Source organism: Pseudonaja textilis, chromosome 6, assembly GCF_049901715.1.
Source record: "Pseudonaja textilis isolate UNSWEBS1 chromosome 6, rPseTex1.2, whole genome shotgun sequence".
Classification (NCBI taxonomy): Eukaryota; Metazoa; Chordata; class Lepidosauria; order Squamata; family Elapidae; genus Pseudonaja; species Pseudonaja textilis.
Window position 1 is genome coordinate 6,840,105 of NC_141995.1, and position 19,784 is coordinate 6,859,888.

Genomic DNA, 19,784 nt, shown 5'->3' on the forward strand with positions numbered 1-19,784 from the left:
TGAATGAATGAATACTAAAAATTTGTGGTTGTGGTTGTTTCTTTTCTCTTTCTTCCCTTTAGGTGAATGAAATTTATCACGATGAATCCCTTGGCGTCCACATAAATGTTGTGCTCATCCGAATGATGATGTTAGGTTATACCAAAGTAAGTAAACCAGGTGAAGGGCTCACCTGTCTCCTGCACACAAACAGTTATTATGGGTCAAAAAAACAGGATCTTATGACCCAATCCAAATACATAATGGGTTGGTTTGGTTTGGTTTGGACTGAGCATGCCAGATGATCCCAATTATTGTGGTTAATTCAGTAAGCTATGATTAAAACAATTCATGGCTGCCCAGTATGTTACTCAGTTCATATATCATAGACAGAAAAGAATATTTGTAGCTCAGAGTTGAACTGTAGGCTCCTTGGTGATCTCTGAACTTGGTACTTTCTTGCAGACATTTCATTACCCAGCTAGCTAACATCATCAGTGCTAGAAGGGAGTATGGTTTGGTCTCTGTTTATATCTAAATGGCTTGTGTTATCAGTGTTGGTGGGAATGGGAGTGAACCAGCAAGACCACTCCCACCAACACTGACAGGGCAAGCCATTAGTAAAAAAAAAAAAAAAAGCAAACCCCACTCCTTTCTACCACTGATGATGTAACCTAGTTGGGTAATGAAATCTCTGCAAGGAAAGAACAAGGTTCAGGGAGCACCAAGGACTCCACAGTCGTCCTCCTCCTCCTCCTCCTCCTCCTCCTCCTCCTCCTCCTCCTCCTCCTCCTCCTCCTCCTCCTCGCAAACCCCTCTCCTTCTAGCATTGATGATGTAGCCTCCTTGGGTAATGAAATGTCTGCAAGGAAACAACCAAGCTTGGAGAGTACGAAAGACCTCATATATCATGCTCAACAACACCACACTTAATCTTGGCCATGGAGATACTATGCCATGGTTTGCTTTGTGGTTTATTAAATAAACCGTACATTGCAGGATTCACAATAGCACATCATAGAATATCAATAGCCACAGTGACTATCAGTAGAATATGCAGGGAGATGTTCGGTATTACCTGTTTTTTTTTTAAATCAACATTTTTAAGAATGTCATTTCCTCCAAGTATGTTGATACCTCCACTTTAGATCTTATCAGTAGTTGTTGTTTGATTTTTCTATTAGAAGTAATGTTCCATCCTCAGAGACCCCCTGGGAGCATCCCAGCACCCTAAAACTGTGCCGTGAGAATTTGCAAGTCAAATGAATCATTTTCAGCTGTGCTATTTGCTATTGTTTTCTCAAAAATAAAAATAAGCCCCTTTTTGAGAAAATATCTCCCCAGATCATATATACTGTATGTGTGTGTGTGTGTGTGTGTGTGTGTGTGTGTGTGATGTATCTCATATATGTGTGTGTGAGTGTGTGTGTGTGTATTTGTTTTCTGAGGTTATATATGGTATTCAGCTTTGTTCGGGTATTTTCCCACGTCATTGTAGTTGTGCTTTTAAAGTTGTAGCAATGTTTCAGCAGAATCTCATCTGCCATCATCAGGCTTCTGTATTGTGTTCGCCTGTGATCACAAGACTTGGGAAAATACTCGAACAAAGCTGAATACCATACATGTAAGTACCCGCAAAAACTTAAGAAAACATCTATCTCTGTCTCTGTCTCTGTCTCTGTCTCTGTCTCTGTCTCTGTCTCATTCTCTGTCTCTGTCTATCTATCTATCTATTATCTATCTATCTATTATCTATCTATCTATCTATCTATCTATCTATCTATCTATCTATCTATCTATCTATCTATCTATCTATCTATCTATCTACAGTATATAAGTGTCTCTTGTTTACCTTCCGGTAAACCAAATCAAACCAAAACTCCAACCCTGAATGCTAACATCACATAGAGAAATAAATATGTATATCTCTATGCGGCCTTTATTGTCAATTATTCATTTAGAACATCACTACATTATTTAGCAGAAGAACATCAGGGGCTTGGGTGACTTCCACCAAAGCTAATAAATATTTACTCTGTACTTTTGTACTGACACACAACTCTGGTATATATACACAGTATGTTGTGGGTTTCCAGGATAGTGTGCTAGCAGGGATAGCTTTGGTGGTCACTGGCCTCAGAGTCATTTTAGAAATGGAATAAATCTGGAATCACAACAAAACGAAACTTTCTTGGTTTCCTCAGTTGAATGTCTGGTCTTCCTCATAAGATGCTTGTGCCAGTTGAAGGACCCCAAGTGGTCTTTTCTAGGGGGCCATTCACACAAATCATGTGCAAGTATGGAGTATGAGATAAGAATCAATTTAAATTCTGGAATGTTGCAGAAAATGGGATTTGAATGAAGTTGTTCTTAGCGATAAATTTGGTTCTTTTTAAGAGATGGTGCCTGTGGGGTTCTGCATTATATGAAGACCTCTGCTTGCTAGTTGAAAAAAATATTTATGAAGATTTCTTTATTTTGTATTGCACTTCCATCACTGCAATAGTATCTATCTATCTATCTATCTATCTATCTATCTATCTATCTATCTATCTATCTATCTATCTATCTATCTATCATCTGTCTTTCTATTAATCATCTATTTATCAATCATCTATCTATCTATCTATCTATCTATCTATCTATCTATCTATCTATCTATCTATCCATCTATCATCTATCTTTCTATTAATCATCTATTTATCAATCATCTATCTATCTATCTATCTATCTATCTATCTATCTATCTATCTATCTATCTATCTATCTCTATCTATCTATCATTATATCTACCTTTCCTTCTATCAATCATCTATTTATCTATCGATCATCTATCTATCTATCTATCTATCTATCTATCTATCTATCTATCTATCTATCTATCATCTTTCTCTATCAATCCATCTATCAATCATACATTTATGTATCCATCCAACTAGCCATCAAAAAATGTGGGATCTTTGTTGGTCTCTGAGCTTGATTGCTTTCTTGCAGACATTTCATTACCCAAACTAGGTAACATCATCGGTGCTACCAAGAAAACAACCAAGTTCTTTCAACCCTCAATTACAAATATTCTCCTTTATTGATATCAAGAAATGTAAAAGGCTTAAAGAGTGCCCAGTAGTTAAGGCACCAGGCCAGAAAGCGGGAGAATATGAGTTCTAGCCAGCGGGATGATTTTGGACCAGACACTCACTCTCAATCCAACGCAACTCACAGGGTTGTTGTGGGAAAAATAGGAGGAAGAAGATGCGCTGGATATATTTGCCAACTTGAGTTATTTGTAAAATTAATAAGGGAAGGGAGAACAGAAGGAAGGGAAGGAGGAGAGGTGGGAAGGGAAGGGAAAAACGAACAGAAGGAAGGGAGGGAAGAAGTGAAGGGAGAACAGAAGGAAGGGAGGAACGAGAGGTGGGAAGGGAAGGGAAAGAAGAACAGAAGGAAAGGAAGAGAGGGAGCGAGGGAGAGGAGGTGGGAAGGGAAGGGAAGAAGGAAAATGCTAAGTTAACCAGCTACAATGGAAGCAATAGATTGGTTTGTAAACTGTTTGCATGTTATAATTATTATTATTTTTCTAGTCTGTCAGCCTCATTGAACGAGGAAACCCATCCAGAAGCCTGGAGAATGTGTGTCGCTGGGCATATCAGCAACAAAAAACAGATCCCAGTCATTCAGAACATCACGATCACGCAATCTTTCTAACCAGGCAAGATTTTGGACCAGCTGGAATGCAAGGTAAAGTGCTCAAGTACGCACTCACAACTCTTTCAAAAGTCCACTTCAGCTTTCAATATGAAGAGCTGCTCAATCTTTGGAAAATCCAGGTGACTTCTGCTCCGTATCCCTGGAGACGCTCTGACTCCTTGCAATTTTTTTACCTGAGGTTACAAACATTTCCTTTTGTTATGATATGTACAGAATAACCCTTGAGTAACAAGGATATGCACATGGAAACGTGCATGAGAGTAGTTATGAATAATTATTCAGCCATACACAGATACACTAAATTGAGTTAAAGTTTACTTTAAGAAATAGCACAGTGCAATAAACGGTCCAGGTTACATACGTTTAACAGTCCAAAGAATATCCAATTACAAGGTCTTCTTACCAGTTGCATTTGTCATTTACAGTAAACAAAGATATCAAAGTATAAGCACAGCATAAATACAACAGAGAATCTTAGATAGCAACAGAATGTCAGAGAGAGCAAGCTGTGATCTCTAGCTCCCTCTTATGGTAATTTGCAATATAATCAACCAAACGGAATATAGTATAAATCAACACAGTGATTTTGTCTTAAAGCTACAAACATACAGTACATTGTGGTTTATACAGTATATTGCCAACCCAACTAATTGGTGTACAGATTCCTAACACCTTTGCCTCATCTTTCTTCAGTCTTCTTCAATCTGGTGCCCACTAGATAGGTAGGACAGCAATATCCAGACTCCGCAGCCAAGATGGCCAATTCTGAGAGCTTCGGTTCCATTCTCTCTGTCTCTAATGCTAAATTAGAGAAATTTGACTTGAATCTGGAGGCTGGGCACAGGGAAATGGTTCTTTGTCCCCGTCCTTCTGGAAGGTGGCTGTTAGGGATACACCCTAGCAGAATCTGCACGGCAGTCAGGCAGGCAGGCAAAATATGTGAGATAAACGTTTTTGTAGCTTACACTCAGTAAAACAGATACACTGTGCTAGTTAAATAGTTTATTCCAATAAGAGTTATAGCATAGTCAAACAGTCCATATATCATTCACTAGTTCAGTCCGTCCGGGGATTATTCAGTTGCAAATTCCAGTGTCGAAAAAGAAGTCAGTAAACTTACAAATATCAGTCCAGTAATATATCTCCTCGCAGTAGAGATATGAAGAAGTCAAACCTCTTTTCTTCCTTCGACGTTCAGTAACTCAACAGTAGGGAAAACACGCAGTTAGCAAACCATCAATCCATCAAACCAGCAATCGCCAGCAATCGTCAGGTTCTCTTGCTCCCTCTTATGGCGGTTCACAACCGCACCCAAAATTACATGCTTTGCAGTTTAAAGTGACACACACTTAAACTTACTATCATAGTTTATATATATTATTTTACCCAAACTACGTTAGGTAACCTTGTTATTCCTAACAGTGGCATTGGCAGCCAAGGTGGCATTCAGCAGGTTCTGACCAGTTCTGGAGAACTGGCAGTGGAAATTTTGAGTAGTTTGGAGAACCAGTAAATATCAGCTCTGGTTGGCCCCGCCCCCATCTATTCTCCGCCTCCCGAGTCCCAGCTGATCGGTTGGGTCTTCTTTTGTTGCCCTGCACAGGAGAACAGAGCTGGAAAGCAGGTTAGTGGGGTAGGGAGGGAATGGGGATTTTGCAGTATCCTTCCCCTGCCAAGCCCACCAAGCCACACTCACAGAACCGGTAGTAAAATAATATGAATCCCATCACTGGGCTGCAGATAGTCCTCGACTTGTAATAGTTCATTTCATGGTGGTGTTATAGCGTAACAGTTCATAGCAGTCTTCCAATATTTAAGGGGCTGCCACAAAGAGGAAGGGGTCAACGGATTTACCAAAGCACCAGAGGGCAGGACAAGAAGCAACAGATGGAAATTAATCAAGGAAAGAAGCAACCTAGAACTAAGGAGAAACTTCCTAACAGTGAGGACAATTAACCAGTGGAACAGCCTGCTACTAGAAGTTGTCACTGGAGGTTTTTAAGAAGAGACTGGACAGTCACTTGTCTGAAATGGTAGAATGTCTCCTGCTTGAGCAGGGGGTTGGACTAGAAGACCTCCAAGGTCCCTTCCAGCCCTATTCTTTTTTTGAATATAATAATATTAAATAGTATTAATAATATTAATATAGATATTATTTTAATTATAAGAATACAACACAGTGCACCCGTTCTGACATTACAGTTGTTATACATATATATATATATATATATATATATTTGTTTTCTCTGAGGTTCTCGCGGGTATTTGTATGTGGATCTTTGGTTGTTCGGGTTTCTCCCGCGTAAGATTCAAAGTATCTAGGCAACGTTCGATGAAGTCTCATTCATCATCTTCAGGCTTCTGTCTCTGGCTCTGTGCTTCTCAGAGTAATGTGAGATTGCAGCTGCTTCTTCCTTTTAACTGCTAGTGGGGTGGGACTTGATTGGGTGGGGGCTTGGCTGTGTTCTGATTGGGTGGGAGTGTGTTCCCCAACCAATCAGAACACAAAAACCTACCAATGAGAACACACTCCCACCCAATCAGAACACAGCCAAGCCCCCACCCAATCAAGTCCCACCCCACTAGCAGTTAAAAGGAAGAAGCAGCTGCAATCTCACATCACTCCGAGAAGCAAAGAGCCGAAGACACAAGCCTGAAGATGATGAATGAGACTTCATCGAACGTTGCCTAGATACTTCGAATCTTACGCGGGAGAAAACCCGAACAACCAAAGATCCATATATATACACATACATACATACATACATACATACATATATTACTTTACCATTTACCATTAAGGCTGGGAGGTGATTGCCCTTCTCATCAGGGATAAAAGTCAGCCCTCAAGGACGAACTCTTTGCAGGAAGCAAAAAAGTTCATTAGACTCTGATTCCTCATTGAAGCCCTGCGAACTCTGGTTTGTCTTTGCTGGAGCTTCTGTCGGTTTATATTCTAGTAATTGGACTTCTGTTTCTTGGCAGCCTTCTACAACCCTGAAAGGCACGAGCTTTTCTCAGAGAATTGTGTCTAATGAGTTTTGGCTGTGAATGCAAGAAATTCCCAGCGTTGCATTAAAATAGGTTTGATTTTACACTCAGTTTGTGTTTCCTTAATTTGGATGAAGCCTGAGTCAGAACAGCTATGTTGTGCCCATGTCCATCAGGGAACAAGGAGCCCAGCTCAACGTAAGATCATCCTTACCTTTCATAGCAGTGCAGCCAAGTAAACATTGAGTTCCTGATCTGAGATATCCTTTGAGGAAATCCAGCTTTTAAAAGCTGGGAAGAACTCTTCAGTTAACAAGAGTGAAATGAAACAGGATTTCCCACAAAGGCTTGTGGAATGACCTCCGATAAGAACAGCTTCAAAGAACTCCGCCTGGCCTTAACCTTAAGTGGTTTTGATCAAGTGGGCTCCGAGAGACCATAGGGTGCTTCAGTTAAGTAGACTGCGTAGATAATTTATTCTGTGCCAGAATAAACTCTCTCCTCTCAGAGCTTTTAAACCCAAAGAGACAAGCTGAGAGGAATACATTCTAAACTGTTCAATTTTCCATGAACACACACGTGTATTTCGCGATGCTTTGTTAAAGAGGTTTTTTTTTGGGTGGGGGGGTGTTTGTGCTTTCTTATTTGTTTGTTTGTTTGTTTGTTTATTTAATTTAATTTGTGAATCGCTTACAAAATAATGGGAATAAGTATAAACATGAGTAAGAATACAGGAAATAGAATATAATAGAATTCTTTATTGGCCAAGTGTGATTGGACACACAAGGAATTTGTCTTTGGTGCAGATGCTCTCAGTGTACATAAAAGGAAAGATACATTCATCAAGAATCATCAGGTACAACACTTAATGATTATCATAGGGTACAATAAGCAATCAAATCATTCTAGGAAACAGTGAATGGAATAGAATAGAATAGAATAGAATAGAATAGAATAGAATAGAATAGAATAGAATAGAATAGAATTCCTTATTGGCCAAGTGTGATTGGACACACAAGGAATTTGTCTTGGTGCAAATGCTCTCAGTGTACATAAAAGAAAAGATACATTCGTCAAGAGTCATCAGGTACAAAACTCAATGATAGTCATAGGGTACAATAAGCAATCAAATCATACTAGGAAACAGTCAATATAAATTGTAAGGATACAAGAGACAAAGTTACAGTCATACAGTCACAAGTGGGAGGGGATGGGTGATAAGGAGTGATGATAGGTACGAATAAATAGATACGAATAAATGGGGACAATAGGACAGGGACAGTAGGCATGATGGTGCAGTTATGCACAACCCTTACAGACCTCTTAGGAATGGGGTGAGGTCCATAGTGGATAGTTTGAGGTTAAAGGAGTGGGGATTAGAGGATGTGACAACAGAGTCAGGTAGTGCATTCCAGGCATTGACCACTCTGTGGCTGAAGTCGTACTTTCTGCAATCGAGTTTGGAGTGGTTTACATTGAGTTTGTATCTGTAAACTGCTCCAAACTTGATTGAAAACCCAAAGAGACAAGCCGAGAGGAATACATTCTAAACTGCTCAGTTTTCCATGAACACACAAATGAGTATTCCGTGATGCTTTGTTAAAGAGGGTTTTTTTTTTGGGGGATTTTGTGCTTTGAGTCAGTGTTGACTCCTGACAGCCACCTGATCAAGTCCTTGAAGTTTTCAGCTTTTTGTAGAAAGTGGATGGCCATTGCTATCTTCCTAGGGCTGAGAGACAATGGCTGGCCTAAGGTGGGATTCAAATTTTTTTACTTCTGGTTCTGTGGGCATGGATTGGTGGGCATGGTTTGTTAGGCGTGGCTTGGTGGGCGTGGCAGGGGAAGGCTACTGCAAAATCCCCCTTCCCTCCCCACCTCACTAGCCTGCTTTCCAGCTCCGTTCTCCAGTGCAGGGCAACCAAAGAAGAGCCAGCCGATCCGCTGGGACTCAATGGGAGGCAGAGAAGAGATGGGGTTGGTGGGGCCAGTCACAGGTGGGATTGGCCGGTTCTCCGAACTACTCAAAATGTCCGCTACTGGTTCTCCAGAACCGGTCAGAACCAGCTGAGTATCACCTCTGGTCCTGGGGGACACGTGATCCCCTTTTGTGACTTTCTGACAAGCCAAGTCAATGGGGAAGCCAGATTCACTTAACAACCATGTTCTGAACTTAACATCTGCAGTGATTCGCTTAACAATTGTCTCACTGAGCAAGAGAAATTTGGAGGTCAATTCTGGTCGTAAGTCGAGGATTATCTTGCAATCAGTTGGGTCGTTAAGGAAATGAAAAGATTAATATTCTTTGTGGTCATTTAGTTCTTAGCACTTTGAAGGTCAATCAATCCCTAAGTGGCCTGAAAAACTCTCCGCTAACAACCAACCTTCAGAGTTAAACATGAATCCTTCTATTCTCCACCATTCAGTCAGAACTGAAGAAGCTTCTTGAATGAGAAGCAAAATGTTTCCAAGGGAAAAAAAAAGCACAAAGAAAAATCCAGGTATTTTTTGAAAAAGTAACTTTGGGACAACCATGACCAGGATAGTATAATAACTTTATTGTCACTTTGAATATAAAACTATTGGCTTACATTAAAATGAAATTTTGTTGTCTACAGCTCTCAATGGTCACCACCTCCAATATACACTACACAAACATGACAAAATAAATAAATAAATACAAAATCATGCCTATATCCACATATATTATATGATACAGAGAAACATCACAGTCTAGTTCGAATGTATACATGCACATGGTGAGAAAAACGAATCTTGCAGGTTTACCAGACAGATGGCATAAGCAACAAAGCCGTTACAGAACCTGGCAGTCCTGCTAGAAATACTTCAAAACCTCCTCCCAGAGGGGAGCAACAGAAACAGACCGTGGAGTGGGTGAATGGGGGTTTCTAACAATGCTTTGAGCTCGAAGCACATAGTGTTTATAAGCAGCATCCTGAATAACGGGAAGTTAGCTTCCTATAATCTTCTCCACTGTCCTCACCACTCTCTGTAGGGACTTTCTATCTGAGGCGCAGCAGCCACCAAACCAAACAGTGATGCGGTTTGTTAAAACGCTCTCAATCATGCCTCTGTAAAAAGTGGCCAGGACAGAAGGAGAAAGATGATCAAGAATCTCCATATTCTTTATTTACTTGCTTTGAAAACATCTCCATTTTTTTATGTGCTCCACAGGCTATGCTCCCGTCACAGGCATGTGTCATCCGGTGAGAAGCTGCACTCTAAATCACGAAGATGGGTTTTCTTCTGCTTTTGTGGTTGCCCACGAAACGGGTCACGTGTAAGTCTCAACATAAAACAGGACAGTCACCTGGCTGTTCCTGAATTAAATCAAATCCTGGTAGATTATACCTTTCTTCTCCAAACCCAACTGTGATGACCAAGGGTGGGATACAAAATAAACACAGTCACAAAAACAGGTGAAGCCCCTTTTATTCCTTCACTTTGCTTCAAAGCTCCAAATATCCTTGACTGGAGACAAAAAACTCCCCCACAAGCAGTTGCGAAAAAGAGGAAATGCCGCTTAAACTAAAAATGCCTATAAATTATAAAGAGTAAAAATAACACAAACCACACTGAAACAATTAAGGCAACCAGGCAAGATAAGGGCTTGAAGACATCCACCGATATCGGAACACACACTGGGAAGGACGGCAAACTCAGAGAGGAACGACAGACTAGAGATATTTCCACACTTTGTTTCCAGCACTGGCCCATACACATGCCTGTCCTTTTAAACAGTCCTCACAGCTACAGCCCATGAAGGGGATCAAGGCCCTTTCCTCCCCTGTAGACCACACCATTCACACCTCTCCCTTATCCTTTCCTCCCTGCATGCCCTAGGATGGAGAGGGGATGGGCCTGGGTCCTCCTCTGACTGCCCAGCCGGCCTCTGCCCTTCCCCAGCCTCCTCCACAACCTCCGGAGCCACACTTCCACTCCCTGTCCCTCAGAGTCAGTCTCCAAGAGGGGTATGACACTAATTTTCTACCTGGGGAAGCCCATCACAGGTATCCATCCATGTCTCCTTAAGATTGTTACAGCAAATTAGATTACAGAGAGTCCTTGACTTAACAACCACTTGTTTAGTGATGTTCAAAGTTACAACAGCACTGAAAAAAGTGATGTATGACTTTTTTTCATCTGATTGTTGTAATATCCTCTGGGTCACGTGATCAAAATTGACAACCAGCATGTATTTTTGATGGTTTTCCTTTCCCAGGATCATGTGATCCTCTTTTGCGACCCTCTGACAAGCAAAGTCATTGGGAAAGCCATGTCCCTTTAGCGACCATGTGACTAACTTAACAGCTGCAACGAGTCACTCAATTCACTTAATGACTGTGGCAAGAAAGGTCACAAGATGGGGCAAAATTCATTTAACAACTGTCTCACTTAGGGACAGAAATTTGTGGTCGTAAGTCTGTTTACTTCTAGCTTTTTTCCCCTTGCCAAATAAATTTCAAAATCAGTATGTTCGAATCATCAAAAGAGTTTTTTCTCAATTTTTATAACTACTGTTTGGAACAGGTAGAGCAGTTTTGGCAAAATATTTATTTTCACAGTAGCAATTCTTCCTAACATTCACAGATGTAAGTTTTCCCCATTTTTTCCAGATTCAGTTTTATTTGGTTAAATAATTTTGTATAGTTATCTTCTTTTTTCGTTGCATATCTCGCTGTTAAGTGTATTCCCAAATATTTAACTTGACTATTTGGGAGTCCACTTTACCTGACAGTTGTTCTTTTTGTGTAAGGTTTTTGACTATAACTTTAGGTTTTTTTTTTCTTATTTATCTTCAAACCTGCTACTTCTCTGAACTCCTCAATCCTTTTCAATAGTTTAAGAATTTTCTCAAATGGTTCTTCTATGATAAATACCAAGTCATCTGCAAATGCTTGTAATTTATATCTCAGAATGTTATGGTTGTAAGTCAAAGACTATCTGTACTTTTGAATTGCTGAGTCTAAATACCAGGTGTATCTGATAAGAGATAACAGATAATCAGAGTAGGAAGGTACCCTGTAGGTCATCTAGTCCAACCCCCTGCCCAAATAGGAGACCCTACACTACTTCTGACAGATGGCAGTCCAATTTCTTCTTGAAAGTCTCAAGTAATGGCGCACCGACAACTTCCAAGGGCAACTTCTGTTCCATGGGTTGATTGTTTTCACTGTCAGAAGTTTCTCCTTACTTCCAGGTTAAATCTCTCCTTATTCAGTTTCCATCCATTATTCCTTGTCTGGCCTTTGGGTGTCTTAGAAAATAGCTTGACCCCCTTCCTCCTCTCTGTGGCAGCCCCTCAAATATTGGAAGATTGCTATCCTGTCTCCCCTGGTCCTTCTCTTCACTGGACTAGCCATGCCCACTTCCTGTAACCGTTCTTCATATGTTTTAACCTCCGGTCCCCTCATCATCCTGGTTGCTCTTCTCTGCACCTTTTCTAGAGTCTCAACATCACTTTTATACTGTGGTGAACAAAACTGGATGCAGTACTTTAGGTGTGGTCTTACTAAGGCTTTATTTATAGAGCGGTATTAGTACCTCACTTGGATCCCTCTGTTAATCCAATTTAGGATTGCATTAGCTTTTTTGGCGGCTGCTGCACACTGCTGGCTCATATTTAGCTGGTTGTCCACTAAGACACCAAGATCCCTCTCCCAGTTACTGCTATTGAGCCTGGTTTCACCCAGTCTATATGTGTCCTTTGGGTTTTTCTTGCCTAAGTGTAGGACTTTACTTTTCTCTGCATTGAATTTCATTTTGTTAAACATCTGGTACATGGGACCTTTAGTTGAGCTATCATTCAAAGGGAATCAAACGTGTTGATCTTCCATTTTTGCTTGCCTATTTGGATGCTTTTAGAAAGAGCGCAATTGTAGTCAAACCCATCTGAAAGACGAAGTACATGTTTTCAACTGGTTTTTCTCAGTCTTCATCCTCAATTAATTCTGATTGTCATTCTTTGATTCAGGCTAGGGATGGAGCATGATGGACAAGGGAACCGATGTGGGGATGAGACAGCGATGGGAAGCGTCATGGCTCCCTTGGTACAAGCAGCTTTCCACCGATACCACTGGTCCCGTTGCAGTGGCCAAGAACTCAAAAGATACATACAGTAAGGACCAATATCTTGCTAACAGATACTATATCATAGAATTGTTGATCTTGGAGGTCTTGTAATCCAATATAAGGCAGAAGTCCTCATACCATCCTGGACAAATGGTTGTCCAATCTTTTCTTGAAAGATTGGAGCATCTATAACTCAGGGGTGGAATTCAAAATTTTAAGAACCAGTTCTGTGGGCATGGCTTAATTGGTGGACATGGCTTGGTGGTCAGGTGACTGGGTGGGCATGGCTTGGTGGTCATGTTATTCGCTGGGTGTGGCCAACTCAATATCACTCACATCGGGGCACGCATCTCCTCGCCTGGCCTCTCATGACTGTGGGGATGCTGCAACAGTCGTAAGTGTGAAAAAGGGTCATAAGTCACTTTTGTCAGTGCCACTGTAACTTTGCACTCCACACAAGCAAAGTACCAGCAAAGGAGGGGGAAAAAAAACTCCAGAGAAGTTCCAGAGACAGGAAGTCTAGTCCTGCCAAGAATGTAATAAGGGTTAACGGAGAGGCAGTTTCTGTAAGCAACACCAGAATGTTTCCTTCCTGCCTTCCTTACAGGATTAGGCCAGGAATTTCTTCTAACAACTGGTTCTCCGAATTGCTTAGAATGTTAACAACCGGTTCTAGCGAATAGGTGCAAACCTGTAGAATCCCACCCCTGCTACAACTCCAAGAGACAAATTCTTTCATTGACTAAGGGTTCTATCATTTAGGAAATTCCTCCTTACTTCCAGGTTGGCTCTTCTTCTGACCAGCTTGCACCCATTGCTTCTTGTCCTGCCCCCAGGTGCTAGGGACAATAAATTGATGCCCTCTTCTCTGGGACAACCCTTCAAGAATTGGAAGACGGCTATCATGTCTCCCTAAGCTTTCTCTTTGTTAGGCTAAACGTACCTAATTCCATTAGCGGTTCATCACATGAACAGCTAAGGTAGCAAAGCACATGTAGGCAGGACAAGAAGCAATGGATGGAAATGAATCAAGAAGAGAACCAACCTAGAATTAAGGAGTAATTTCCTGACCCTTAGAACAATTAATCAGTGGAACTGCTCCTCTCCAGAAGTTGTGGGTGCTCCATCACTGGAGGTTTTTAAGAAGAGATTGGCCCCCCATTTCTCTGAAACAACATAGGGTCTCCTGCTTAAGCAGGAAGTTAGACTAGATAGAAGACCTCCAAGGTCTATTCCAACTCTGTTATTCTATTATGATTGAGTCCCCAGAACCCTTCTAATCTTGGTTGGCTCTTCTCTGCACTCTACACACCTCTATTAGCAACTAGAAAATATCTAGACCAAGCTAGGAACACCATTAACTGGCCAACGTCTAACCAAGGTATAAATTTGAACTGGAAGAATGTGTCATTAAAGGGTAAAGGTTACCCTCGCACATATGTGCTAGTTGTTTCCGGCTCTAGGGGATGGTGCTCATCTCTGTTACAAAGCCAAATAAGAGCCAGCGCTGTCCGAGGACATCTCCATGGTCATGTGGCTGGTCATGTGACCTTCCCACCAAAGGGGTCCCTATTTTCTTACTTGCATTTTTTACGTGCTTTCGAACTGCTAGGTTGGCAGAAGCTGGGACAAGGAACGGGAGCTCACTCTGTTCCACGGCGCTAGGGATTCGAACCGGCGAACTGCTGACCTTTCTGATTGACAAGCTCAGTGTCTCAGCCACTGAGCCATAGATCAAGACAAATGATGGTCACCAGAAGCAGAACCATTGAGATCCACTCTGGCTTCCCGTTCCTTCCTTGCTCATAGGCTTGAGTCTTTCCATGACTCTCTCACCAAGTCATGCTGTGATCAGGAGGTTTCATCGCAAGAAGCTATTGGTACTGTGGTGGCGATAAGTCTATTGAGGCACTGTTTGGCTGGCTCACAGTGTGGGGTTGGACCCAGGCTTCCCAGTGATGACAAGAGAGACGCAGCCTGTGGTTAACATGGCCTTACATACTCTTTTTTTGAAGTCCCCAGAGCCTCTTCTGAACAATTTGCCAGATTTCAACAGCCTAGCTGCCAAAAGTCAGCAGTAGAGTTGCCAAAAAATTGCTATTGTGGTCTGCCGCTGTTCTGTGGTAAGAAACAGAAAATCAACTGCAATATAAGCCTTAGAACAGCTTAATACAGTTAAGAAAAAGAAAAGGCAAAAAGAGAAATGTTTACTGTCACCCGCTTAAAATCCTGGAAAAAATAGATTATCTATAGCTGTCTAAAACACATTTTTTTTTAATCTTACCAAGAAATAGATTGTGGTCTGCTTTGTCAAATGTCTTACCGAAGTCTACATTTACAAGGTCCCCAGCATTTCATTGGCCCACTAATTTAGTCACTTTGTCAAAGAATGCAATGAAGTTTGAGGAGTCCTTGGCGCTCTCCGAGCTTGGTTATATTCTTGCAGATGTTTCATTACCAAAACTAGGTAACATCAACCAATACAGGCTGGTTGCCAAACTCCCGATGATACTACCCAGTTTTGGTAAGGAAACATCTGCAAGAAAACAAGCAAATTTGCAGAACACCAAGAACCCTTCCTTTCAGCCCCGAGCAACAAATATTTTCTTTTATTGGCACAATAAAGTTTTTGTGGCACAATCTGTCTTTGATAAATCCTTGTGGCTTCTAGTAATCCAATTTTGTCTCCTTTCCCACCTACAGTTCTTACGATTGTCTCCTCGATGACCCTTTTGAACATAATTGGCCGAAACTTCCTGAGTTGCCAGGGGTAAATTATTCTATGGACGAGCAGTGCCGCTTTGATTTTGGAGTGGGTTACAAAATGTGCACAGCGGTAGGTCTTTCTCGGTTTCTATAATGTAAAGCTGAATTATAGTTTTAATATCAAGATACATCAGCCCAAATCTGAGTTGGTTGTGACATGTATCTCCCTTCCTTTGTTCATATTTTCAGCGTGGGAACTGCAATTTTGGGAGAAAAGAGGAGAAGGGACTGAAATTTATGAGGACGTTCAGTTTGACCACATCCAGATAGTTGACAATGGCCAACTTCTACCCACAAACCCTGAATCTCAGTTCAGGGATAATTTCCTATTGTTTGCTTTCTTAGGTTTGTTGTATAGATAGTCCTCACAGCTATAATGGTGCCTGGCCATTAGGGTCATTAAGTGAATCATCACACGGCTGACCTTTTTACAACCTGTCAGGTGTAGCCCCCATTCAAAATCCAAGAAAGAAAACCGTAGACTTCATTGTTATAGAGAAAAGGACTTTTAATGAATATGAAGTGATAGCAACAGAAGAAATACAAGATCTGAAGCAAAAGGTGTGGAAATTACATATAAAAAGTTATCCCATGTTCCCGCCCCCGACAATTCAAACTGGACATCCAATCTGAGGTGTGTATAATGTCATGTGGGTACATCTTCAGGTGGCGTCTCACACATCTGGTATGACAAGACGGTTGACTTTGGCCTAGAAAAGATAAGTGGCTGTATTTGTGCAGTAAGCAAGTAAGCATCCCAACTTTTACAATTCACACAACTTCAACCTCCAGCACCCTTCCTCCACACGAGGCCCAGTTATTCCTCCCCCTATTTCTACGGCAGCCAGAAAGAGCCAAGCAAAAGAAGGAATCTTGGAGGCTGACACGACCTTTTTGCGGTGGTCATTAAGTGAACAAAGCAAATTCACTGTTCATTATGGAGCGTGTTGGCCAAAAAACCAGAAATGGAATCTGGTTTTCAGGGGAAGTATTGTAAATCATGGTCAGGTGACTGCGGGATATTGCAAATGGCCATAAAAGCAGAGCACCCAAAATTGGTCGCGTGATCACAGAGGGCAGTGGCTATCAGAGCTCTGGAACTAGATCATCGGTAGCTTTTGGGAGGGGGAGGGGTCTGTCATAACTTTGAACAATCGATAAGCGACCTGTCATAAGTCAAGGACTAGCTGTATGCACTGCTTCATCCAAATATTTAAAGATCTCCATGGTATTTCTCTTGTTTCAGTTTCGAACATTTGATCCATGTAAACAGTTGTGGTGCAGTCATCCAGACAACCCTTATTTCTGCAAGACTAAGAAAGGCCCTCCCCTTGATGGGACAGAATGTGCCCCTAGTAAAGTAAGTGGGAATGCATTTTCAGGTTGAAACGATGCAAGTATTTCAAGGGGAACTGGGAGGTGGTGAGTTCTAGTCCTGCCTTAGGCATGAAAGCCAGCTGGGTGACTCTGAGCCAATCACCAGGGGACAATGAGTTGTAGTCCTGCCTTAAGCATGAAAGGTGATTGAGTGACTTTGGGCCAATCACCAGGGGACAATGAGTTCTAGTCCCACCTTAAGCATGAAAGCTGACTGTGGGCCAATCACCAGGGGACAGTGAGTTCTAGTCCTGCCTTAGGTATGAAAACCAGCTGGGTGATTCTGGGCCAATCACCAGGGGACAATAAGTTCTAGTCCCACCTTAAGCATGAAAGCTGACTGTGGGCCAATCACCAGGGGACAGTGCGTTCTAGTCCTGCCTTACGTATGAAAACCAGCTGGGTGATTCTGGGCCAATCACCAGGGGACAATAAGTTCTAGTCCCACCTTAAGCATGAAAGCTGACTGTGGGCCAATCACCAGGGGACAGTGAGTTCTAGTCCTGCCTTAGGCATGAAAACCAGCTGGGTGACTCTGGGCCAATCCCTCTCTCTCAGCCTAACTTGTCTCATAGGGTTGTTGTTGTGGAGAAGTAGGAGGACATGTTTTAAGTTGTTTATAAAAAAATAATAAAGGCAGGATATAAGATCAGTAAATAATGACTTGTGGGCTTCGATTATAATGATAGATAAGAGCGAAGCAATGTAGATTGTTGCTCTTTTAACAATGAATGTCCCGTTTCTCCTTTTCCAGTCTTCTATCTCTCTTTTGCAACAATAGGACAATATTTTACCACCAAGCACAAGTGGTCCTCAGTGGTTTGGTTAATGTCCCTTGAAAGCTTCCTCCTTGGCCAGTATTTTGACAGCGTTAAGTAATGAAACTTTACAAACCATTTATATGAAGAGAGACAATTGCCCATTTTCTCCCTCTCAGTTAAAATTCCATCCAGTTGTTGGATTGCTTTTCCATAGGTCTCCTCTTACGGAAGATGGTTCTGCCATTGGAACTTTGAATCTGCCTCATAATTACCCACTGTGACTTCAAATGGTCATTAAGTGAGCAGTTCTAACTCCAGGACTAAGCTCAACTAAATTTTCCACAGAACTCGCTTGCCATATATTCCGGGAGCAGAAAAAAACAAAACAAAACCAAATCTCAATTTTTCCAAGGTGAAATCGAAGAGAATTTTTTCTTTCTGACGTTCGCCTCCCAGGGAAGGTACCATTAAGAAGCAAGACCTCCTTAAAAGTTTCATTTCTCTTTTGAATGGAGTGTCTGTTCTTCTTTCCTCTCTCAGTGGTGCTATAAAGGTCACTGCATGTGGAAGAACACAAACGAGTTGAAACAAGATGGCGGCTGGGGAACTTGGACAAAATTTGGGTCCTGCTCCAGGTCCTGTGGAACGGGCGTTCGCTTCAGAACACGACAATGCAACAATCCCATGTAAATCGGTGCAGCGTTTTCTGACATTTTTGCAGTTACAGATTTTTTTTTAAAAAAAATTGCATATAGACTGCCATTTGATTCATATATACGTATATCTATAAAGGTAAAGGTTACCCACGTCTAGTTATATCTGATACTACGGGTGGTGCCCATCCCCATTTCTTAGCTGAGTGAGTCAGCGGTCCCTGAAGATGGGATATCAATCGATAGATATAAATAACCAAATTGAAAGACATTGGTGTTGAAATACCCATGTTTTCCCGAAAATAAGACCCTGTCCTATATATATATATATTTTTGGCACCAAAAAAGGCACCAGGTCTTATTTTTGGGTGGGATGACATCCACTGACTCACCTCACTTGTGTGTGTTGCTTCCAGCCTCCTTTTCGCTGTCAGAGGCCTTCAGGAATTTCTTCTAAGGCTGGCAAGGCTTTCCTGAAGGCTTCTGCAGCTGATAACAGAGCTCCGGATTGATTGGGCCAGCAAGGCAGGTGTCGGGATGTGTGAGGTCTGGTTGCAACTGTCCAAAGGTAAATAGTAGGGCAGCTCCACCACCCCCCATCCCCACCCTTGCTAAATTTTTACTTAATTAAGGCTTATTTGGGGGGGTAGGGCTTATATTGGGCTCACATGTAAAAATCAAGCTAGGACTTACTTTCGGGGTAGGTCGTAGTTTTGGGGAAACACAGTATTATATTATTAAATTCTGAACTAATACCATTGAAATGTTGAGCTCCGTTTGATCTCGCCTGCTCAGATTGAAAGGAATTCCATTGGCCAGAAAAATAGCATTGGTGTTTTGGTATGGAAGAGTGAGGAATCATAGTTAAATCTCAATTAATCTGATTTTGTTCCTATTTTTTTTTTTTTTGCCTTCCAGGCCAATTAATGGGGGTCAAGACTGTGCCGGTGTCAACTTTGAGTATCAATTGTGCAACCTGGATGAATGCCCAAAGCTTTACGAAGATTTCCGAGCCCAACAGTGTCAGCAACACAACTCCCATTTCGAATATCAAAACAGCAAACACCATTGGCTTCCATATGAGCATCCAGATGGTAACCAGTGATTTCTCTTCTGTTTCTGTTCTTCTGTGGAAAAATGGTTTAAATGTCACAAAGAAGGCAGGGAATGTGGTACACTTACTGACATATTATTGACTTCTTCCCAATAATTTGTCCTTTTCAAAATATCAGAAAACTGATTTTAAAGTGAATTATTTCATGAATGGTAACCATAACCAGGTTTTGTACACTACCCAACAACCAGGTAAATATGATTACAAAGCATCCCTTAATATTTGTAATAAAGATTAACTCAGCTGAGTTCAATATATCTTTTATTCAACAACATGTCGCTTTAGCAAGTAAATTTGGCTGTTCAATGAAAACTGGTCTTATTTAGTCAAGAGAGAGAATAGAAA

The 19,784-nt window shown here is 41.4% G+C and overlaps 1 protein-coding gene across 1 annotated transcript in view; it reads left to right on the forward strand.

The window, feature by feature from the left end:
• Positions 1 to 19,784, forward strand: part of ADAMTS3 (ADAM metallopeptidase with thrombospondin type 1 motif 3) — a 137,316-nt gene that overhangs the window by 93,903 nt on the left and 23,629 nt on the right. Inside the window, 8 exon segments of the mRNA XM_026717208.2 lie at positions 63 to 146; positions 3,561 to 3,717; positions 9,871 to 9,976; positions 12,671 to 12,814; positions 15,472 to 15,604; positions 16,781 to 16,894; positions 18,213 to 18,358; positions 19,244 to 19,419. Coding sequence (XP_026572993.2) covers positions 63 to 146; positions 3,561 to 3,717; positions 9,871 to 9,976; positions 12,671 to 12,814; positions 15,472 to 15,604; positions 16,781 to 16,894; positions 18,213 to 18,358; positions 19,244 to 19,419 — 1,060 coding nt within the window.